We start from the raw sequence: 25,695 nt of genomic DNA on the forward strand, positions 1-25,695 counted from the left end.
AGAGGAGGTGGAAGACAGGGACAGAGAAAAACTAATAAGCTGGTGATCAAAGCATGGGAGAGGAATATTGGAGTGGTTGCACAGAGTGCACAGATAGGAGAAGACAGATCAAGGGTGCTACCACTGGAGTGAGTAGGAGACTGTATCCATTGCTTCAGGTCAAGAGATGAGGTTAGACTGAGAAGTAATGCTAATGTTAGCATTAACAGGGATGTTGAAGTCGCCAAGAATGATTGTGGGGATTTCAGAAGAGAGAAAGTAGGGTAGCTAGGCAGAGAAGTCATCAAGGAAGGTCGATACTGATCCAGGGGACCGGAAGATGACAGCAATTCTTAGAGAAATATTAGAGAATGGATAAATGCAATGTGCCTCAAACGAGGAGGGTGTCAGAGAGGGAGGTGGGTGAAGTACCTGACAGGTGCTGCATGGGGCTAGAAGGATACTCACTTCACCTATCTTCCATCTTCTTGGTCTGGGGGAGTGAGTCCAGAGAAGGCCACCATGGGAGAGGGAAGCAGGAGAAGTAGTGTCTGATTCATGAAGCCATGTTTCGGTAATGGCAAGTAGGTTAAAGGAATTTGTGATAAAGAGGTTGTGGAGGGCGATGAGTTTGTTACAGACAGAGCGTGCATTCCAGAGGACACAGGAGAAGGGGAGGCTGGTTTTGGGAAGAAGAGGAATAGAGACTAAGTTCTGTGGATTGCGGCTGCTGCCAGTGGGTGTTGGGAGCGTCGGGCAAAGACAGACGATGTAGGCCTTGGGTTTGGGGGTATGTCACCAGAGGTTAGGAGAAGCAGGAGGGTGAATGAGGTAATGTGGGAGTGTGATTTATATGAAGAGGCATGCCTCAGAGTACTGGAGAATTTATCAGTATATGGATGTAGAATGAGCAAGAGTTGGTAAGAGCAGTAATAGGGAGAGGACAGAAGGCATGGTGTTATGTATAGGCAGTGCGGTGGAGAAGAGGGGTGAAGGTAAGAGAGTTTGAGGAGAGAGGACACAACTTCCAGAAGGAATGGTAGAGGAGTGGTAGAGAGTGCATGTTACAGAGTGGAAGGAGAGCTTAATAGAGATACAGGGTCACCTACAGCCTGTTAGGTGCTTTCCAGCTTAGTTTGCAATGTATGTTCGCTTTGCGCAATCGCTGAAGTGCAGAGCTTGAAGAGCATATCACTTAGAGAAAGAAACCTTAAGGATAGAAGCCCCTGCAACGTGCTCCCCTAGCAATGTGCTCACCACTTAGGGGTGCTCAAATTTATACTGTTATAAGGGTGGGGATGGAAGTTTGTTAATGAATCATGAGTGAATATAAGGATGCCTAACAATCAAAGCGAACCTTTCACTTCTAAAGTCAGACTAGCAATGGGGCAAGAGTTATAAAGATAAGATCACAGCATTAAACTGAGGTAAGACACTACAGAGCAACAAAAACATCATAATAATGCACACAGGGCATCAGTTAGAGTTGCACCAATTTAAACGGTCCCATAGCACAACTAGGCTGCAACTTGTCATGAGATTTTAAACTATCAGTTGGCATGACAAGTTGCACCGGTGTGAACACTTCTGGGGTCCACTTCCGGTGCTCTTGTCTCCTCCTCTTCTCTGCTTGCCACCTGCTCCAGAGTCGGGCTGTGTGTGTCCATTGTCACACACAGCACAGATTGGCCAGCCCCACCCAATGGCTCCCATTGATGTCTCTGAATCTGTGAGGAGAGAGAAACTAGCGCCACTACAGATGGGCACAGCACTGGATCGAGAAAGGGAATGCATTAAGATAAAAATGTCTAGGCCTTATGCCCCATACAGACGGTCGTTTTTTGTGATGAAAAAAAATGACGTTTTTGAAAACGTCATTTAAAATGATAGTGTGTGGGGAAAATGTCGTTTTATGTCTTCAGAAAAACGACCAAAAAAAAATTCGAACATGCTCGAATTTTTTGTGTCGTTTTTCAAAATGTCATTTTTTGTGTCAATGAAAATGATAGTGTGTGGGCAAAACGACGTTTTTGAACCCGCACATGCCCAGAAGCAAGTTTTGAGACGGGAGGTAAAACTACCATTCATAATGGAGTAAGCACATTCATCACGCTTTAACAGACAAAAAAGCACGAATCATCTTTTACTAACAAGTAACCAGCTAAAAGCAGCCTCAAGGCGAATAGAACTTCCCCTTTAGAGTGCCGTCACTTTGTTCACCATTTTTCAAAATGATGGTGTGTATGCTACATCGTTTTTGAAAATGAAGTTTCAAAAATGTCGTTTTTTTTCATCACTTCAAACGTCATTTTTTTTTCATCACAAAAAACGACCGTCTGTATGGGGCATTAGAACCACTTTAAGAAAAAATTGGCTATATACATAAATATGTCAATAATTTTGTTAACAACCGTCTGCATTTTAATTGAGTGAAGTCTTAGCCAAGAAAAGATATGAAATATTTTCCTTTCCGGTTCATTATGTGTTATCTCTGATAAGTTAGTCCAGCTGGGTACGCCCTGGTGTGTCTATGTTGTCTTCCCTGAATTTCTGCTCAGACCCATTAGCTTTGAAAACTACTATAGCTTTCTAGCCAATTACAAACATAAGAAGAGAAACAAATAGGCCTGCTCTTTTACAGTTACAGAAAATGATACATGCAAAGATTGCAGAAAATAAGGTTATCAGTGACTGAGAGATGAAAAATCATTCCACACCAAGAGTCTTTTTTCCTTTTTATAAAAATTGGACAACTGCGCTTTACAACTGTTGTTGGCTGTTTATCTTGTTGTAAATAAATGATAAACTTTAATATTCAAGTTATGACTATAACATTTATTTAAAATTCATGATCTAAAAATCCACAGAGACCAATCATTTGCTTTAAAAGTTTTACACTTTGGAATTCATAGTTTTTCTTCTTCATCAATATATCCTCATTTCTTGAATTTGGTTGGAAACCACCTAGCCAAAAATAAACAATAATCAATATCATCACTATCGCCACCATCAGTTTATCAAAAAACAGCATCAATATAATCAACTTTAAGGCGTTTCTAAAGAAAACCACTTTTTTGTTAAAATAATAAACATGTTATATTAACCTGCTCTGTGCAATAGTCATCTGTAGTACCCCTTCAGTATTTTGCAAAGTACAGTAGCTGTCCTCTTTTTCCAGTGCCCCATAGCTCACATACTGCTGTTTTCCCCTGATTCCCCTTTCCCACTGCCTTCACCCTTCATCTTTCACCTTTTCTCACAGTCCTACATTTTCCTGTTGTACACCTCTCATTTACCTCCAGTACCCCCACTGTACTTTTTCTCCCCATTGCCGCCACCACTCTCCGATACTTCCTCTCTCCTCTGCACTGTACTGCTCTACCTCTTTGTTAGAAATTCTGTATATATCCCTACAGAACAAACAGACCACATGGGCTTTGCTGCTTAACTGCAGACAGGAAACAGGAACTTTACTCTAGGAAAATACATAGAGCATACCATATATGCAGCTACAGATTTATGAAGACTGACATGTACTGGCTGAAGAATATGGCCCAGATTCACAAAGCACTTACGCCGGCGTATGTGTGCGCCAGACCCACAAACTAATATGCACCTAAAAACAGGCAACACCCCGCCGACGTAGCTTGCACACACCGGCGTAGGGTGGGCGCACATTTAGGCTGGGCGCATGGTGCTGTTCCCATTGATTAGCCAATCAAACATGCAAATGAGGAAAATACGGCGATTCACGAACGTGCGTGTGCCCGGCGCATGCTACGTGAGATGCGCATAAGTTGTACGTCCGGCGTAAAGTTATTCCCCATAAAGGAGGTGCAACCCGGCAACAGACATGCACAGGTCTGCACCAGAGAACACAAGCCGGCGTATTGTGCGTTGGACGTATGTCTGGCTGGGCGTATGTTATGTTCACGGCGTACGCAGTGATCCGGCGTAGCTTAGGCAGTTGTGCCGGCGTGGTTGTGAGCAGGCGCATGTGGGTGCTGTACTTGTGTCCACGTCACAGCGCATTCACAGTTTGTGATACGTACCTGTCTGGTGCTCGGCCCATCATTTGCATGGGGTCACGCCCACTTCCACCTACGCCGACGTGCGCCTTTGAAAACCCATGCCACGCTGGCTCGGCATTGGGAGCACTGGCTTGCTGAATGCAATGCTTGCCTCTCTGCGTTGGCGTAGCGTACAGTGTTTGCTCTACAGCGGCGTAATGTGCGCCTTGCTCTCTGTAAATCTGGGCCTATATCTCTACTAAATACTAATTGTTGCATAAAAATACAAATCTGTACTCCAACACTCTTCTTACCTCTTGCTCCTCTTCCTGTCCTCCAGTATCCCTCATATTGTTCTTTCCCTACACCTCCAGTAGCCCCTGCACTGCTGCACTCCCCTGCCTAAAGTGTGCCTCCGCCAGTTTTCTCTCAGTCCTTTCTTGCATTCCCATGTGCTGCTCCTTCACCTCCAGCACTCTCCTGTATTTTCTCTCTCCTTTGCTTTTAGAGCCCCCCTTTACTTTTCTGTTCTCTGTCTTTCACATGCTCCCCCCTGCTCTTTTCCTTGGCTACTAGTATCTCCCATACTATTCTTCTACTCTTCCCTCCAATGCCCCATGTACTTTTATTCTCTTGTAGCTTGATATCGCCTTTACCTCCTCTCTGATGTCTGTATTTCCCCATAGTGCTGTTCTAATCTATCAATTGGGCTCCCACTTTATTTTCCCTCTCTTTTACATCTTCAGCTCTTTTCTGTGCCACATTCTCTACCTCTAGAGTCCTCCCATACTGTGCTTCTCTCTTTCTTCTCCTATCCCCACCCTCTCATATTCAGTGTCCTCACAGTAATTCCCCTTTCTTCTTCCATCATTTCCCCCCGTTGGCTGCTCCTCTCCAATGCCTACATTGTGCCCATGTACTGTTCCTTTAATTCCATACCCTTCTCTATAGTGTTCTTAGCATACAGATAGGTTTTAACAAGAATTTTTACAGTTTTCAAATTTTTGTTGGTGGCAAGTATGTATTTACTGCTTTCACATGCTTGGTCCATGGATCTAGGACCAATCTTCTGGCAGAATAGAGTTTGATAAATGATCAGACTGTGTTTTTCAACACCTGAAGAAGGAGGGGGGCATAACAATAAAGTTTGCCTGGGGAGCAAAAAAACACAAATCCGGCCCTGGGTCTATAACAAATATATTTTATTTTTATTTTTTTTACTGATGAATATAACATTTTTCTTAGACCTATGGATTTTGCATTGGGCTGGCTGGGAGAGTTCATACATACTGTAGGTCTCAAATACTGTGACTTGCAAGGTCCACATTTTTATTTACTTGCCCCTTCCACTGAACCCCTCTAGTTCCAAAACGTTTTCAGACTGGTGTTTAAATGTGATCTACATATTCAAGATCAGGCTGTACTAATGCTTTATACAAGGGTCGGATGTGTCTATTTTTCATTTTATGGAAACACTAACAAGAATTCTAATTCACAGCTACAGGCAACAGCTCTACTATGCATAGTCATGGTTAAAATTGATATTGCTGTGAACTGAGAATTTATATAATCAATTTCCTTAAGCCATTGTTTATTTATGAGCTCTGTATAGTTGGTTAATATACTGCCACCCTGTGGTTTAGTTATTTCCCTATCCTTTTCTGTGTTCCCTCCCACTTATGATGTATTTCCCCTTCCTTTTTACATTGTCTTTGGGAATAAGAGATGGCCGCTTGTCTCCAGGCCACATCTGGGAACGCAATGCCATGTTTTGACCCGCAAATACCGTCCTTCCAATCATCTGCCACATCCGGTTTGCTGTAACCTGCACATCCAATAAAGATCTTCATGGATGAGAAACAGTATTTGATGAGTTCAGCTATCTGATAAAGACTGTCTGCGGCTATTGTACCTGCTTATACAGGCCAGGCATAGCGGTCTCAGCAAGGGAAAGTTCACTAATACAACAGTTGGAGTCAGAATTTTTTTTCCAGTGTACATGAATCATCCCCCAAGTTTTCCAAGGTCAGTATCTCAGAAAGCATTGAACTAATGACTCAACATGCTTGCTGGGAGACTACAATTTAAAATGTAGAGATCAGCGACAGCTGCCACTATATTTCTGTCATGACAGGTTTCCTTTAAATCTTTTATGCATACAAATCCTATACTCTAAAATAAACTTTAGCAAAAATGATAATATGTCTGCTTGAATAGAAAATGAATATCATATTGTAATAACATAATTTTGAAGTATAATTATTGAGTCAATCATTTATTTATGGTGTAATAGACATTTTCTGATGCGGAACAGTGGGTTAAAAAGTCAAAGTACATAGATTAATTAAAACTGGCATAAACTGATAGGTCAGTGTTTCACACTGTTTAAAATCCAGATTTTGCTGTACTAGTGTCTCTCTGTAAAATACAATAGAGTGGGATGATACTGTGTTATCAAAAAGGAAAATACCAGGAGATTATACAGAATGAGTCTGTATCATTTGCCTTTCATATGAGGTGACTTTTTCGTGTTTCTGATTTCTAACTCCTCTTCCCTTATTCTGTCATTTAACCTATCAATCAAAAGTTTTTTTTTATATATATGACTTTTAGCACTTTTTAACTTTTCTGGCTGACAGGGGTTTTAATAATAAGCACAACTAAAGGCAACCCTTTTTCTTTTGAGTGGAGAGGGATTAAAAGACTTGTCAGGTTTTATTGCTGTCTGTGCCTCAGTAGAGATTCACCCTCTCTATTTATCCTGTTTACCGTTATCATTAAAAGTGAATGTAAAAGAAAATCACACAACCATCTTAGGTTGTCCCTAGAAAAGTTAGGCCTCGTACACACGATAGGTTGAACAGAGGACAACGGTCTGATGGACCGCTTTCATCAGTCAAAACCGATCGTGTGTGGGCCCCGTAGGTTATTTAACCATCGGTTAAAAAAAATCCAACTTGCTTTAAATTTAACCGATGGATTCCTAACCGATGGGAAAAAAACGATCGTTAGTACGCGCAACCATCGGTTAAAAATCTACGCATGCTCAGAATCAAGTCGACGCATGCTTGGAAGCATTGAAGTTTATTTTTTTCAGCACGTCGCTGTGTTTTACATCACCGCGTTCTGACACGATCATTTTTTTTAACCGATGGTGTGTAGGCGCGACGGACCATCAGTCAGCTTCATCGGTTAACCGATGAAAACGGTCCATCAGACCGTTCTCATCAGATGGACCGATCGTGTGTACGTGGCATATTAGAGGGAAACTCTTCCAATTGGGACACTAGTTCTGATGATCTAGAGGACTCCAAGGGATTCCCTTAATTTGCATGGATTTCCTCTCACTTCCAGTTTTGGCTATAAGACAGGAAGCGAAGGAAAATCTTTCTAATGGGACGCAGATGGCAATGTGACCTTCCCTTAATCTATCTATAATTTAAAAAAAAAAAAGATTGGCCTATAGTTCTACTTTAACTGTGGCTTGGTATAACCATGATATTTTTTTGCACTGGAGCTAAAACTATTATGGCTTATTTACATCTTAGCAATGTGTTGCATTTTACTGCACATTACCACAATGTAAGCATGGATGTGCCTTTTGCCTCGTACACATGATCAGTTTTGCTGACAGGAAAAGTGCGATGTGAGGTTTTTGGCAGGAAAACCGACCGTGTGTATGCTCCATCACACTTTTTCAGTCAGTTTTCCTGCCAAGAAAAGATTGAGAGCAGGATCTCAATTTTCGTGACAGGAAAAAATCTGCTTTCGTCTGTGCAATTATGATGAGCAAAAAAACGTGCATGCTCAGAATCAAGCAGAAGAGCCGAACTGTCTATTGAACTTCATTGATCTCGGCTCGTCGTACGTGTTGTACGTCACCACGTTCTTGACGTTTGGAATTTCAGCCAAGATTTGAGTGACCGTGTGTAAGACAAATTTCAGCCGTTCTCCTGCCGAAACAAAAAATTTGATTTTCTTGTCGGAAATCGCAATCGTGTGTACGAGGCATTAGGTAAAATATTAACCTTAGAAAAAGACAGAATTGATAGGCATTTCTAACAGACAAAGAAAAAATCACTGGTTACCTATTGAAGAAGGCAAGGTTCCTGAGAACAGGTGTTTCCGATGATCTTGTTTATCTAAAAACAAAATAAAAGAAAAAAAATGTATCTTAATTTAAGCAATTCCTTTGAATCATGTTTAAACTAAATACAAGTTTGGAAGAGAGCTCTGAAAAAAAAGTACAGCACATAAGAATAAAAACTAAATTATTGAATGTTCCACTAGTTACAAGAACAGTATACTCCAGAATGACAGAAGTCCTGATGTGCTTTGATTGTACAATTTACTTTTTATTGAACTTCTATAGTTCTGTTTAGTTATGATGGTACCTTATGTTGACCATATCTAGTAAGTTTGGGACACATCCCATACTTGAAGTTAGATATAACTACCTTTTAGGCCTCGTACAGACGAGGGGTTATTCCTCCTCCGGATTTTGATCCGATGGCTTGTACACACCATCAGATCAAAATCCGCGCGGAAAACATCCGCGGTCACGTGTCGCGCGGTCGCCGCGACGATGACGCGGCGAAGTGCGCGACGCTGGAAGGTAAATATTTCCACGCATGCGTCGAATCATTACGACGCATGCGAGGGATGGGAGCGGACGGACTGATCCGGTGAGTCTGTACAGACGACCGGATCGGTCCGCTGGACTGGATTCCAGCGGATAGATTTTGTAGCATGCTACAAAATTTTTATCCGCTGGGAATCCGTCGGCTGGATTTTTATCCGCCGAAAATTGTCCGCTCGGGCCTACACACGACCGGATCTATCCCAGCGGATAGATCCGGTCGTGTGTATGGGGCCTTACAGATAGTTTGCGCATCATATTCTAGTCAATGAGGTCACAGTATGTTCTAAAAAACCTGTCTGTTCTATATACCTATCTTTCTTTCTCGGCACTGATTTGAATGAAATAATAATTAGCACCCCATATACATTACAGCAAGGGTCAGCAACAGGTTGATCGAAATTGTTCTGTTGATCTTGATCATGATTAATGCCACTAGCATCAGGTACCCTGGGCTTTTGCCTGGTTCCCTGTGTGCCAATGCTATTCCTGTGCATGTTCTCTATTGCTGTGGCTGGCTGACATAAAACAACTGGGCAGCCACTATTCTGTATACACATGAGGAGGGTATCCTTAAACAGAGTAAAGCCAACCATGGAGCTTTTCAGGACTGCAGCCTTAACAATTTCCATCTCGCAGGAGTGGGGACAAGGAACTGAAGATTTGAAGGGACAGTAAGTCATGCCATGAGAGAAAAAGAGTTTAATGAAAGCTGGTATGTGTACATGTATGTGAGTGTATGCACGTAGGTGTAAGTGTGCATATGTATGTAAATGTACGGGGTGTATGTATGCGGGTGTTTGTGTGTGTGTGAGTTATTGAAATGCCTAATGGGAGTTTCTGCTGTGCTATGATTAACCACTTCAATACGGGGCATTTTCATCCCCTTCCTGCCCAGGCCAATTTTCAGCTTTCAGCGCTGTCACACTTTGAATGACGATCATGGGGTCATGCGACGTTGTACCCAAATTAAATTTTGATAATTGTTTCCCCTACAAAAAAAGAGTGACAATTTTGAAAAAAAATCTATATTTTTTATTTTTTGCTATAATAAATACCCCAATTTTTTTTTTAAAAAACAATTCTTTTCCTCAGTTTATGCCAATATGAATTCTTCTACATATTTTTGGTAAAAAAAAAGCGTATATTGGTTGGTTTGCACAAAAATTATAGGCCCGGATTCACATAGCACTTACGCCGACGTATCTCGAGATACGCCGCGTAAGTGCACATATGCGCCGTCGTATCTATGCGCCTGACTCTGAAAGCAAGATACGCCTGAAAATAGGCTTCATCCGACCGACGTAAGTTTCCTACGCCGTCGTATCGTGGGCGCATATTTACGCTGGCCGCAAGGGGCGCTCACATTGATTTACGATTCTAATATGCAAATGAGTGAGATACGCCGATTCACGAACGTACTTGCGCCCGGCGCATTAATATACGCAGTTTAAGTAAGTCGTACGTCCGGCGTAAAGTTAAGACTCATAAAGCAGGTGTAAGTCAGCAGCATCAATGCAAATGGCTGCACCAGGGAACACAGCCGTCGTATTTTACATTGTTTACGTAGTACGTGAATAGGGCTGGGCGTAGGTTATGTTCACGTCGTAGGCAGTGATTCGACGTATCTTAGGCGTTCGTTCCGACGTGATTCTGAGCATGCGCACTGGGATACGTCCATGGGCCGGCGTATGTGCCGTTCGTTATTCGTATCTTGATGGCGCTCGGCCCATCATTTACATGGGGTCACGCCTCATTAGCATGGCTCACGCCCACTGCCACTTACGACGAGTTACGCCGAGGGAACCCAGCGTAGATTTGGGAGCAAGTGCTTTGTGAATACTGTGCTCGCCGCTCTGCGCTACGTCGGCGTAGCGTATATTCCATACGCTACGCCGGCATAACTATGCGCCAATGTACGTGAATCCGGGCCATAGTATCTACAAAATAGGGGATAGATTTATGGCATTTTTATTATAATTTTTTTCTTTTACTACTAATGGTGGCAATCTGCGATTTTTATCATGACTGTGACATTGCGGCGGACATATCAGACACTTTTGACCATAAAATGCACTAATTACTGTATAAATGTGAGGGATTAACACTAGGGGCGATCAAGGGGTTAATTGTGTGTCCTAGGGAGTGATTCTAACTGTAGGGGACCGATGAGAGGAGGTGACCGATCGTATACAAGGAACATACAATCAGTTCTCCTCTCCCCTGACAAGACGTGGATCTGTGTGTTTACACACACACAGATCCACATCCCTGCTCTGTGAATAACAATCGCGGGTGCCCGGCGGCCATCGTGGTTGCAGGGCACACGCATCGGGACCACAGTGATGCGGCAGGCACTCGCCACAATGCCGGGAAGAAAAGACATCATACGACGTTCGCCTGGAGGGAGGGAGGGTTCCTGCCGCCGTCATTCTACAATACGTCGGTAGGAAACTGGAAAGCCCCCCGCCCGCAGACCACTTCAACCACCGGGCATGGGTTGTGGGGATGAGGCCCTTGTCCCCATCAACATGGGGACATCCTCCCCATGTTGAGGGCATGTGGCCTGGTATGGTTCAGGAGGATTTTTAATTTGGCGCAGGGTTCCCCTTAATATCCATACCAGACCTGAAGGGCCTGGTAATGGAATTTGGGGGGACCCCCACACATTTTTTTGGGGTTCGGGATTCCCCTTAACCACTTGCCGTCGCCGCACCGTCATAATACGTCCACAAGGTGGCTCTCCTAGGCGAGATCACGTATTATGACGTCCTACCTTTTAGCCGCCACTAGGGGCGCACCCCCGACTCCCGTGCGTGTGCCCGGCGGGCGCGATCGCCGCCGGGCACACGCGATCGCTCGGTACAGAGCGGGGAACGGGAGCTGTGTGTGTAAACACACAGCTCTCGTTCCTGTCAGCAGGGGAAATGCTTTTCTTCGGTTCATACAATGTATGAACCGAGGATTAGTGTTTCCTCTAGTGAGGCCACCCCCCCCCACAGTAAGAACACACCCAGGCATACTTAACCCCTTCCCCGCCCCCTAGTGTTAACCCCTTCACTGCCAGTGGCATTTTTATAGTAATCTAATGATCGCTATAAAAATGCCAATGGTCCCAAAAATGTGTCAAAAATGTCCGAAGCGTCCGCCATAATGTCGCAATACCGAAAAAAAAATCGCTGATCGCCGCCATTACTAGTAAAAAAAATATTAATAAAAATGCCATAAAAATACCCCCTATTTTGTAAACGCTATAACTTTTGCGCAAACCAATCAATAAACGCTTATTGCGATTTTTTTTTACGAAAAATATGTAGAAGAATACGTATCGGCCTAAACTGAGGAAAAAAAATGTTTTTTTATATATTTTTGGGGGATATTTATTACAGCAAAAAGTAAAAAATATTCATTTTTTTCAAAATTGTCGTTCTATTTTTGTTTATAGCGCAAAAAATAAAAAACGCAGAGGTGATCAAATACCACCAAAAGAAAGCTCTATTTGTGGGAAAAAAAGGACGCCAATTTTGTTTGGGAGCCACGTCGCACGACCGCGCAATTGTCTGTTAAAGCGACGCAGTCCCGAATTGCAAAAAGTACTCTGGTCTTTGGGCAGCAATATGGTCCGGGGGGTAAGTGGTTAATATTCATACCAGACCCAAAGGGCCTGGTAAAGAACTGGGGGGAACCCATGTTCTTTTTAATGACTTTTATCTGCATTGCCAGGACCTGCCCCTCTGAGGAAGTTGCTACAATGTAACGAGTACGGGGGAAGGAGCCTGAAGTCGCTTGCTGCCATCTCTGAGAAGACACATGTTGTGTGAAATTCCTTTCTGCAATTTGCCTTTCAGGCTAATGTGAGTAGCCTGTTAATGCCTTTTTAATAAACCTAAGCTGTTTTTAAAGCAGAGAGCACTTAGATCTGTTTTTTCTCTTATCCTCGATCACAATGCTCCCGAGCCTAAGAAGTTTGCTATCCACATATTGCACCAATCTGTTTATCGATTTCTGCTGGTATGACTGCCTGGTAAAACAGGGGTCCATACCTTAAGGTGAGAGTAGCCATTCTTAACAGTGGAGGGATCACTTATTTAAAGTTAAAGTCACCGGTGAAGATTTGGAGTGGTTGTCACCCTATCCCTTTGGAATTTTTCACTTTTTGGACAGTTTTTTTGCATTATTTATGCACCATTCATGATTAATTTATTTATAATTGGTATAACAACTGTGTTTTGCACTTTAGTTTAATTGTATTATAGTGCGCTGCACTATTTCCTATACATTTTTGTATCTTTTGGATTTTGTGATTGTCTTGTCAGTGTTCAGCTTGCATTTGTGAAGTTGGAGGTTTATTTTATAAAATTTTTGCGCTGATTGCACCCTTTTTGTTTTCTATATTGCCAGGACCTGACAATTCATTATAGCTGCAAGCAGTTTTAAATAACTTTTTTTCCTTTAGAAATGTAATTTTGTACAGGGACTGTTATAAACACCGGAAACATGCGCTACTTTAAAGGCATACTATAGACATGCATTATGTGGGTCCACTAGTGTCTTGTCACATTACTTTTGATTTAAGGACCAATTAGCTTTTGTTTATTTCATTATGTTTCACGCATCACTTTTTTTCACGATTTGATGCCATATTTATAATTATTAATTATATGGTGTCTTTTTGTATATATTAGCAATTTTATATGATTCACTTGTTATTTGTATTAGTAATTTTCAGCGCAGCTCGGTTTGTTTTAATATCCGTTCAGGTGTGTGTATCTCACATTAGAGTTGCAGCAGCACATTCATTTGTTACATCACTCTATACATTATATAGGGTGTCAGTAATTTAGCACAGTAATTCACCTTGATTTAAAGGAATATTTCACTTTTATTGTTTCACTTTAAGCATTATTAAAATCACTGCTTTCCGAAAAAAAATGCAATTTTAAAAATGTTTGCATTAATACATGTCCTGTGGGGCAGGACCCAGGTCCCCAAACACTTTTTATGACAATAACTTGCATATTAACCTTTAAGATTAGCACTTTTGATTTCTCCCATAGACTTTTAAAGGGTGTTCCGCGGCTTTCAAATTTGCCACGAACACCCCAAATTGTTCGCTATTCGGCGAACGGGCGAACAGCCAATGTTCGAGTCAAAGTCATGTTTGACCCCGAACATAAAGCTCATCCCTACCCATCACCACACCTCATGGGGCTTCTCACCCCGTGGATATTGAACTCACCAGAAGTTGAAAAGGAATGCGCCTTCTGAATACTACAGTAGTAGTTGTAAGTGAACCTCCTCCCGTCAGCAGATCCAAAGCCAGACTCCTTAAGAATAGGATGCTCCTTTCTAGCAACGCTCTCACCGTGGGGTGGCAGCCTCCGCAATATTAGTGAACATATGGGGAAAGCAATCTCATAATGGTATACTGTTTGATAAGCTTTATTCCCAAATGACCCCCCAAAAAGTTGCACTTAGCGTAAAATTCATATAACCATGTAGACAATAGCACATCAGATCGAGCGTATAACTCTCATTGTTCCTAGCTGTTGTCAGTCATAGTAGAGCTCCACAATCGTGAGTCTGAATAGGTGGTCATGTGGACACCGCTAACGCATTTCATTATTGGCTTTGTCAGAAGGCGTGGCCACACAGCACGGCTCACACTATTTATGAGCTGTCAACAGATCGTTAACACTGTAAGGTTAATTTACTAAAGGCAAATCCACTCTGCACTACAAGTGCACTTGGAAGTGCAGTCACTGTAAATCTGAGTTGAAGATCTGAAATGAGGGGAAGCTCTGCTGATTTTATCATCCAATCATGTACAAGCAAAAATGCTGTTTTTTTTTTCCTTGTACGTCCCCCACAGATCTACGACGGCTGCAAAGTGGATTTTCCTTTAGTAAATAAACCCCTTTATCTGCTCAGTTGCACTAATCAGTATTAGACGTAACAGGACCCCATCAGTCAAGCAAGCAACATGTGACACAATGTAGCAAGAACTCTATAGATTATTATTCCATTAAAGGCATGTTGTTGAATGGCTGCTTTTCACATATTAACGTTCACTACTGAGCAGTAGATCTATAATGCATCATCCAATGTTATGTCTTCAACAGAGTCAATACATTGTCCAATTAAAATTATAGTATAAAATAACTTTATTTATTGTAGTTCTTTTCAAAATCACTCAATTTCGCTCTGCTAAAAAATATCATCATGTTATATATAAATAATACATGCAACTAAAAACATTCCATTACATATAAAACATCCATTATTACATATAATGATACAATTGGAGATACACATGGATATGTAAAATGATAAAAATAGAAAACATTAACATTACAGAGCTGCTATTCAAATAGCTCTGCAAATCTAAGTCAAATAAACGAAAATTCAAAAAATGTTGACACATTTAAATAAATTAGAATTAAATAAAACATGTCTTTATAGTTCTAATAAAAAGATGAATGGTGAGCTAAATTCACACAATGGCTCCCCATTCTTAATATATTCCTGTATGCAAATAGATAAAAAGTGGTGAAATTAATATATATCTCTGCATGACTCAAATTGTGTATAGGAGTGTATATATAAAATGTGTATAAATGTGACTCATTAACAGTCACTGCTGAAACAATTTATATCTAATTTGACATTCATACCTTTAGACCTAAGCGTGTTGGTCAGAAAAATCCATTTGGTTTCACATTTGGATAACTCTCTAAACAATCAGATGTGTTTTTAGTTGCAGCTGATGTAGCATCATCGTATACTATAATTCAACACGATGATGCTGTTAGCTGTTAAAGGGATTACATGATGTAACTACCCGGATATCTCCTAAACCTGAACGGTTTAGGAGATAAATCCTGTATCATTTGATGTCATTGGCACATGCGCACTGAAGCAATTGCACGTTCATGCCGTTGCTTCAGCTAGTGTGCCGTTACCGGCGGCTCCCGCGCGGATGTGAGGGAGTGACGTCATCGCGGCTCCGGCCAATCACAGAAGTGACTCTGGGAGCGATGGCTGAAGCTGTGTACTGGGACCGCTGCGGGGGCTTCGATCTAAGGTGAGTATTTCATAATGAGCTAGTATGCTATGTATACTAGCTCATTATGCTTTTGTCTTGCAGTTTTTTTGTGGGTTTACAACCACTTTAATTGGGCATTAAGTCAAAGAGAGGACTTGCCTTATGAACAGAAGAAGTTATTGGGGCTGGCGTTAGATTTTTGTTTATCCCATAATTTTTTTGGTATGGTGGTAAATTCTATACACAGAAGAGAGGTGTAGCAATGGGCGCCTAATTTGCGCTAAGTCTCGCTAATCTGTTTATGAGCGAATGGGAGGATAGGTTTATCTTTGGTAGGAGAAGGAGTGATCTCCTCTTCTACAAAAGATATATTGATGACTTACTCTTTATTTGGGTTGGATCTGAAACACCATTAAGAGAATTTAATGAAGGATTAAATATGAACAATAATAATATTCAATTGGATTGTCACTGGAGTAAGGATCGTGTTAACTATTTGGATGTCACTATAATGTTATAAAGTAATGTTATAACCACTAAAGTATTCTTTAAACCAACGGATAGGAATAGCTATTTATCTATACACAATGGACACCATCCCAAAAGGACAATTCATGAGAGTAAGGAGAAATTGCACTTTGGATACAGATTATACTTCCCAGACACAGATCATAAAAGAATGCTTTGTAAAAAAAGGTTACAAAGTAATAGATGGTGATAGATGAAGTTGGTCAGACTTCTCAAGAAATATGTTTAAGAGGAAGAGACAGAGTTGTGCATAGCAAACATGAATGGGGATTCATAAGCAATTTCCACACACAGTATAGAGAGGTAGAGGCCATTTTAAGAAGTATTGGAGGGTATTGAATATGGATAAAATATTAATTTACAGAGAGGCTCCTTTCTTTGGGGATAAGGTAGTCAAAAAAAATTCAGGAGCCACCATGTTTTGGCACAAATGTTTTGCCACATGTCTGGATTCTATTCTTGCAGCAAGTGTAGAGCATATCAACAAGTAGACACCCATATTAGAGGACTCACTAAGTTAACTTCAACTGCTAACAAAAGGGAGTTTGACATCAAAGACTTTATCTCTTGTAATTCCACATATGTAGTGTATGCCCTGCAGTGCCCTTGCAGGTTAATGTATATAGACTGCACTAAGAGGACATTAGGTAAGAGGGTATCAGAACATATCCATAACATTAGCATTGGTTTCAAGGACCACAGTGTGTCCTTACACTTCAGACAAAAACATAATAGGGATCCTTCAGGTTTAAAGTATAAACAAACATCAGCCGGTGTGGTATGGATCTAATAGGGTAATAGAGTTATCCAAATGTGAAACCAAATGGATTTTTCTGACCAACACGCTTAGGCCTAAAGGTACAAATGTCAAATTAGATTTAAATTGACTATTAATGAGTTTCATTTATACACATTTTATATCTACACTCCTATGCAGACTTTGTTGGGCTTTGAGTCATGCAGAGATATCTATTAATTACGTCCTTTTTTTTTATCTATTTGCATACAGGAATATATTAAGAATGGGGATTTCATTCATCTTTTTATTAGCACTATAAAGATGTTTTATTTCATTCTAATTTATTTAAATGTGTCAACATTTTTTGATTTTTCATTTATTTGACATAGATTTGGGGAGCTGTTTGCATAGCTGCACTGTAATGTAAAAATGTTTTATTATATGTAATAATGGATGTTTTATATGTAATGGAATGTTTTTAGTTACATGTATTATTTATATATATCAGGATGACATTTTTTAGCAGAGCACAATTGAGTGGTTTTAAAAAGAGCTACACCAATATAAAGTTATTTTATATTATAATTTTAATTGGACAATGTATAGACTCAGTTGAATATATAACATTGGATGATGCATTATAGATCTACTGCTCAGCGATTAATATATATTGTGAACGTTACGTAAATAGCAGCTGTTCAACAACATGCCATCAATGGAATAATGATCTATAAAGTTCTTGCTACATTTTGTCACCTGTTGCTTGACTGGCAGGGTCATGTTACGTCTAATCTTGATCAGTGCATCTGAGCAGATACAGGGTTAACGCTCTGTTGACAGCTCATAAATAGTGTGAGCTGTGCTGTGTGGCCATGCCCTCTGACTAAGTCAATGACAAAACGTGTTAGGGTGTGTCCACATGGCCACCTATTCAGACTCACGAGTGTGAAGCTCTACCTGGGCATCACTGTGGCTGACAACAGCTAGGAGCGGTGAGAGTGACACACTCGATCTGATGTGCTATTGTCTACATGCTTATATGAATTTTACACTTTGTAAATGCAACTTTTTTTGGGGTCATTTGAGAATAAAGCTTATCAAACAGTATCACGTTATGAGATTGCTTTCCCCATATGTTCACTAATATTGTGGAGGCTGCCACTCCCAGTGAGAGCGTTGCCGGACAGGAGCATCATATTCTTAAGGAGTAGTCCGGCTGTGGATCCGCTGACGGAAGGAGGTTCACTTACAACTACTACTGTAGTATTCAGAAGGCACATTCCCTTTCGATTTTTGGTGAATTCAAAATCCACAGGGTGAGAAGACCCATGAGATGTGCTGATGGGACTAAATATCCTTTCCTTTGAATTATCAGCAGTGTGTCAGTGCTGTTATAAAGAATTCAAGATTGTTATGATGATTTACCAATATGTGGACTGAGTTATCCATTACCTAGTGCTGCTAGTGCTTAAATTTCTTTGGATTTTTAAGCATTGTTTATATATATTGATGAATGACTGCTTAGAGAATATTATTTAAAAGATAAGCCATTTCAATGGTTTATTGGGTTCCAGATTTCAAAACATTTTACCATATTTGTTATATTTACTTTACATGAATTTGATCACATTTTAAATTATTGTACATAAGTTTTGGGGATAATGGCTTACATTTGGGTAGCTTCTGATATACTTTTCATTTGTTTTTGAGCTGCTTCTGAGATTCTTTTGTGCCAATAATTATCTCGACTATGTGTTTTTTGGATTACCAAGATTTTTCGGGGGAAAAATACTAGCTTAATGATGATCTAGAGTCAACAATGTCAGCCAGCTCTGTGCTCATTTGTTTACATTTAGCTGCTAGATCGATGATAGATTTGCATTGTGGGACTTTAACTAATTTAATAGGGGCTTCCAAATTCTGCTAAGTCCCCCTACAGAGCCTCACATCCCCCAGGCCATGGACAAGAAATCCGTTTCCTCATAAACATGTGAACAAGGTGCTTCTGGAAAGGTACCCGATGGTTAGTATGACTCATCGGACACGTCCGCTGGTTATGACGTATAACCAGCGGCCCGAAATCCCGCGCATGCGTCAAATTGATTCAACGCATGCGTGGAAGCATTGACCTTCCGTGTCAGAGAACGTCGGTGTCGTCTACGTCACCGCATTCTCTGTCCGCAGGGATTTTGGTCTGATGGTGTGTACACACATCAGACCAAAACCTCCCAGCAGACATGTCCGATGAAAGCGGTCCGCCGACCGTTTTCATCGGACATGTCTGCTCGTCTGTACGAGGCCTTAGGGTTCTTCAGTGTAATTAAAGTTTGCTGTTTTGCTGTTGGCTGTTTTGTGGATTTTTGGAAGTGTTTACAGAATTGAACTCAAGCACATTTACTCTTTAAAAATAATACACATAATTGAGCAATTTTGCTAAAAAAGAAATCTTGCAAATACAATCTTCCAGCCTTAAGCTAAGAGGTAAAAGAAAATGATTAACTGTCATTAATTGACATATAATGATCCATAGCTCTCTAGAACCATGTAAAGTTAGAATGAGTTTCCCCTCAGAGATTATTTTCAATATGACAGATGGAAAGCTAATGATGTTAAAATGTTCATCTTATTTTGCTTTGTATCTTGTGGATGTTCCCTAGGTTATTGTGTCTCCAGATGTTTTTGTTGGCAATTTGTTATAAATCATAAAACATACTTTAAGAGGAAAGTTGATTTATGATGAAGTCTATTATCATTAACACGGCAATTTTTTTCTCTCTCCTCTATAACATAGTTGTATTACAAGTTAATCCTGCCAGTAGATGCATAGGTCAGATTTTATGTGGCTTGAACCTTTCAAAAGTGTTAGATACATTTGGGTTTTAATTTGCTTGTTTCTTACATAAAGACCAAGCCTTTTCTCAAATGTTTAAATCTGTATTTGTTTTTGCTAGAAAAATTACTTATAACACCCAAAAATTATATATCTTTTTTAGCAGAGACCCTAGGGAATAAAATGGTGATTGTTGCAATTTTTTATGTCACAGGGTATTTGTTCAGCAGACTTTCAAATGCAATTTTTGTGGGGAAAAAAATACACTTTAATAAAAAATAAAAAAACTCAATTTTTGGAGTTATGGATCTTGTTTGTGCACTGGTGCACAGTCATGTTGGAACAGAAAGGGGCCACCCCAAACTTTTCCCACAAAATTGGGAGCATGAAATTGTCCACAAAGTCTTGGTATGCTGACACCTTAAGAGTTCCCTTCACTGGAACTAAGGGGCCAAGCCCAACCCCACACCATAATACCTCTCCACCAAATGATTTGGACCAGTGCACAAATCAAGGTCAATAAAGACATTGGTGAGCGAGTTTGGGGTGGAGGAACTTGACTGGCCTTCACAGAATCCTGACCTCAACCAGATAGAACACCTGTGGGATGAATTCGAGCGGAGACTGTGAGCCAGGCCCTCACGTCCACATCAGTGCCTGACCTCACAAATGCACTTTTGGAAGAATGGTCAAACATTCCCATAGACACACTCCTAAACCTTGTGGACAGCCGTCCCAGAAGAGTTGAAGCTGTTATAGCTGCAAAGGGTGGGCCAACTCAACATTGAACCCTACGGACTAAGACTGGGATGCCATTAAAGTTACATGGCATGTAAAGGCAGTTGTCCCAATACTTTTAGTAATATACTGTAATATATGTTGGGGCTGCAGTTTTTCCCATCCCATTATAACACTGTGACTGTTCATGTAAAAGCGAACCCTCTTACTTATCGATCATTTTTAAGAAGATGCCAAGGTTTATATCTGAAGAACAGAAGCAGGTAAGGAACTGCAAAAAATTTGCTAACATCTTTACAAATAATGGGCCAAATCCACAAAAGGGATACGACGGCGTAACTGCTGTTACGCCGTCGTATCCCTGTTCCTAACTATGGAACTGATCCACAGAATCAGTTTTCCATAGTTAGGCAGAAGATCCGGCATGTGTAATTGAATTACACTGCCGGATCTTACGATGCAGTACCGCATCCGCCGCTGGGGGCATTTCGTGTCGAAATGCCGCCTCGGGTATGCAAATTAGCACTTATGGAGATCCACAAAGCTTTTCAGCTTCGTTTTTTCTCCGTAAGTTTTAGTTTGCATACGCAAAATTAGGGCTGCTTTTACAAAGTGTAAAGTTAGTACATCCAGGTAAAAGCAGACCTTTCTGTCGAGCGACGCAATTTTATTTTAAATTTGAATTATTTTTTCCCGCCGTATGTTTTTTTTTCCCGACGCAACTTTGACCCGTCGCAATCCACAAAGCTCGACGTAACGTAATTTCGCGCTATGCACGTCGGGAAAATGACGTCACGAGCATGCGCAGTACGGCCGGCGCGGAAGCGCGCCTAATTTAAATGGGAATCGCCCCCATTACAATAGGAACGCCTTGCGCCGGCAGAATTTAAGTTACACAGCCCAAAATTTCTAGGTAAGTGCTTTGTGGATCGGGCACTTAGGTAGAAATTTTAAGGCAGTGTAACTTAAATGGAAAAAAATAAGTTGCGCCGGATCTTTGTGGATTTGGCCCAATATATCTAACCTAGATGTGATATTTTCTGAACAGAACTAGAGCTAAACTCAAACATGGAATATTGATGTTTCAAATTTGAACAGGAACATTTGCGTTACGCATTTTTTTATGATAAAAGTTTTCTGTACTTGGGAAACAATTTAATAATAATAATAATGTGAATGAATTCCCACAAAGCAGAAAATATCAATGATGGTAATTTTAAAATGCTTATTCTGTGTTTATGCCGTGCACTGGCAAGGAATACATAATACCGTTTTCCTAGTTCAAATGCATTACAAAATACCAGCGCTGCACTAAATACCATAATCATTAACAGTAAAATGTAAAATGTTTAAAATGTAGGTTATAGCAAATACAGCATAAGCAGTTCAGGGAAAATAACTTTTCTGTACAGTATCTGTTATTAGGGATGCAGTTCTTGTTTAGAATGTAAGCTCACCCAAAGTTTCAGTGAACAGATCAATAAAAAGCAGTGGCTAAAATAAAAAAGTAAGTTCAGCCAGAACTGATTTACCGATATGCCGATCACATGGCTTTGTTAATAAGCAAAGACACATGATCACCAGATATTTACTGATCTGCTTATAGCATGGCTTTTTTTGATAAACCCATATCAAATAACACTGAAATAAACAAATAAATTAAATTAAATAAAAAAGGAAAATTGCAAAAAAACAAAATACATAAAAATAAGGTAAAACATTTGTTTGGAAACGCTGTACCCAAATGAAATTTTTATCATTTTTTTCCACGCAAATAGAGCTTTCTTTTGGTGGTATTTAATCACCACTGGGGTTTTTATTTTTTGCTAAACAAACAAAAAAACATGAAAAAAAAAAAACATGTTTCATAGTTTGTTTTAAAATTTAGCAAACGGGTAATATTTCTCCTTCATTGATATGCGCTGATAAGGCGGCACTGGTGGGCACCGATAGGCTGCACTAGTGGGCACTGATAGGCACAGATAATGCGGCACTGATGGGCACAGATAAGGCGGCACTGATGGGTGGCACTGATGGGTGGCACTGATGGAACTGATGGGCACTTATAGGTGGCACTGATGGGCACTGATAGGTGACACTGATGGGCACTGGTAGGTGACACTGATGAGCACTGGTAGGTGACACTGATGGGTGTCACTGGTAGTCAGCACTGTTATTCAGGTGGCACCTCTCCTTCATCGGGACCGATGTCCCTCTGAGACCTGTCGGTGATCGGCTATTTTTTTAAAAATTGCAGATTACCCGCTCTGATTACATCTCATTATCAGCTGTCATTGGCTAACAACTGATCACGTGGTAAGGGGTCAGGATCGACCCTTTACTCCGATCTGTGATCAGCTGAGTCTCATTGACTCGCTGATCACAAAGCACGCCACGCGCGCCCTGCAAGGGGCACGCAGGCCGCTCGAGCACGGGAGGATGTCGAGGGACACCCTCCCAACAATTCAGGTCCGCGCTGTAGCCGTCATTCGGCTATAGTGTGGATCTGAAGTGGTTAAATACCATCTTAAACTATCCATAACATCCTAATTTAGTCTTCCACAATGACTTCCATGCATTGCACTGAGATTCTGATACATGATCTAATACAAATAGGTTTTCATTCTCTACAGGTTTTGTGAAAGGAAATGTGGTTCCCTCCTCTAATGCTGACAGCCCATTACACCAGGTGATTGGGTCGTTAATCTTTAAAGTAGATGTATATTAGCATGCTGGTTCCCTAACATGCAGATAGAAGCTCATATTCACTTTAGTACAGGGGCCAGCCACCAGTTCAGCCATCAGGCCTGCAGGGGGGGGGGGGGGGCCTGGACAGGAGGAGCGTCAGGGCGGCTGCATATAGAAAAAAACAATCTCTCTATTTTCCTCCTGCAGCCTCTGATGCCGCGTACACACGATCATTTTTCAGCATGAAAAAAAAACGTTGTTTTTCAGCATGTCGAAAAAACAACGTTTTCCCAACTTCATCATTAAAACGATGTTGCCTACACACCATAATTTTAAAAAAATGCTTTAGCAAAGCGTGGTGACGTACAACACGTACGACGGCACTATAAAGGGGAAGTTCCATTCGCCTTTGGGCTGCTTTAGCTGATTCCGTGTTAGTAAAAGACGATTCGCGCTTTTTTGTCTGGTACAGCGTGATGAATGTGCTTACTCCATTATGAATGGTAGTTTTACCAGAACGAGCGCTCCCGTCTCATAACTTGCTTCTGAGCATGCACAGGTTTTTTTACGTCGTTTTAGCCCACACACGATTATTTTTTACAACCCCGAAAAACTACATAGTTTAAAACTACGTTAAAAAATGCAGCATGTTCGATTTTTTTTTTGGGCGCTTTTCAGAACCTGAAAAATGATGTGAAGCCCACACACGATCATTTTAAATGACATTTTTGAAAAACTACGTTTTTTTCATGCCAAAATATGATCGCGTGTACGCGGCATGAAAGCCACTTTTCCTCCTCTTCTAATTTTTGCAGGCATTCAGCCTCTGACAGCCCCTTCTCCTCCTCTAACTCCAGCTGGCTTTCAGAGGCAAGTGGAGAGATTGATTCTTCTATATGCAGCTGTCCCACTGCTCCTCCTATACAGATTCTTTCAGCTGCCCCGGTGCCCCCCCCCGTGTTCGGCCCCCATGCGCGTCACAGCCCGCAGTGCTCTCTGGCCCAGATGCTCTCCACAGCCTCCCGGTGCTCTCTGCCCCTGTGCTCTCCAGTCCCCCAGTGCTCTCCGGCCCACCCCTTGTTCTCTCCGGCCCCCCCAGTGCTCTTTGCCATCCTAGTGCTTTTTGCTACCCCCCAGTGCTGCCTGCCCCCCCCATGCTATTCACCCCCGTACTCCAGCCCCCCTGTGTTCTCCAACCCCCCATGCTCTCTGGCCCCCATGCTCTTTGCCCCCATGCTCTCCAGCCCCACATGTTCTCCTGCCCCCTGTGTTCTCCAGCCTCCCATGCTCTCCACCCCCTGTGCTTTCCAGCCCCACATGTTCCCATGCCCCTCTCCATGCTTTCCACCCCCCCATGTGATTTCTGCCCCTCCCTGCTCTTTCCAGACCCCCCTAACCTCCTTCAGGATGGAGAGTGGGGAAGGGGTCAATAAATATGTCATGAGCTGCTCTGTCTAAAATGCCTATTTTTGTCCCAGTCCAGGCCTGTGATCTTGTATCCACACGCTTTCATACTACTGACAGGATCTACTACCTTGGTGATAAAATAAAAGCATCAACTGAATCCTGCACCCATTCATCACAGAGGTGTTAAAATACAATAAAGGACACTAGCTATAAATAAGAGATCAAAATTAGCACAAACCTCTCTTTACAAAAACTGTTGTATATAAAACAGAAAGGTAAAGCCTAAGAGCCGGTTCACACAGGGGGGAGCTGGGATCCGACTTGAAGTTGTCCCAAGTCGTGTGGTTGAGAAAATCAATGGAAGTGAATGGAGCCCTCTATAATACACACTACTGAAGTCGCTCCGACTTCAGAAAAGGTTCCTGTACTACTTCAATCCGACTTGTAGGCAACTTGTACCCATTGATTTTAATGGAAGTTCCCTTAGAAGTCTGATCACTGTCTTAACTGAAGCAACAATACAGGAAGATAACCTACATTTCTCAGGCAAACTCGTCTCTCCCCCTCCCTCCCACAGAGCTGATTGTTGTTTTATTGGCCACTGGAAAGCCTCCTATCCTGGAGGCGACTTGAAGTTGCCTTGTACTGTCCTGAAGGCAACTTGAAGTTGCCTGATGATTCATACTCAAGTCGTGTCCAAGTTGCCTCCCAAAGTTGTGCTAGAAGTCGTGTTGCCTCAGTGTGAACCGACTCTTACTCCACCAAAAATATGTTGTTTTTTTTTGTTTTGGAGAAAGCATGGGAAGTGTCAGGATTTTATTGTTGTTTATTTTTTTGGAAGAGTTGATGTAAATTTCTCTTTTCTTTCGCTATACACTTAAAGAATACTAAGTAAACTATAGTAAACAATACACTTAAAGAATACTAAGTAAACTACGGTTTGTGTCTACCTACTGTGTGTTAGAGTATATTTTCCTCTTTTTCTCCCATTTTATCATTCTTCTAAACGTTTTAATTTTTCCCACACACTGAGAGAGGCTATAGTTTAACATTTGACACCTGGAGGTATTTCTTTTTACTTAAATCTACAAA

At 41.2% G+C, this 25,695-nt stretch overlaps 1 protein-coding gene across 2 annotated transcripts in view; it reads right to left on the minus strand.

Moving 5' to 3' along the window:
* Positions 1 to 2,702: 2,702 nt before the first annotated feature.
* The window catches only part of GC (GC vitamin D binding protein), a 164,484-nt gene continuing 141,491 nt past the window's right edge, over positions 2,703 to 25,695 (minus strand). For both annotated transcript variants that reach the window (XM_040326097.1, XM_040326104.1), the window contains 2 exons: positions 8,078 to 8,131; positions 2,703 to 2,943 (listed from right to left, as the gene is read on the minus strand). In XM_040326097.1, the coding sequence (XP_040182031.1) occupies positions 8,078 to 8,131 (54 nt within the window). In that variant the 3' untranslated portion in view covers positions 2,703 to 2,943. The remainder of the gene's footprint in view (positions 2,944 to 8,077; positions 8,132 to 25,695) is intronic.

The sequence above is a fragment of the Rana temporaria genome, chromosome 1, assembly GCF_905171775.1.
Source record: "Rana temporaria chromosome 1, aRanTem1.1, whole genome shotgun sequence".
NCBI classification, from domain to species: domain Eukaryota; kingdom Metazoa; phylum Chordata; class Amphibia; order Anura; family Ranidae; genus Rana; species Rana temporaria.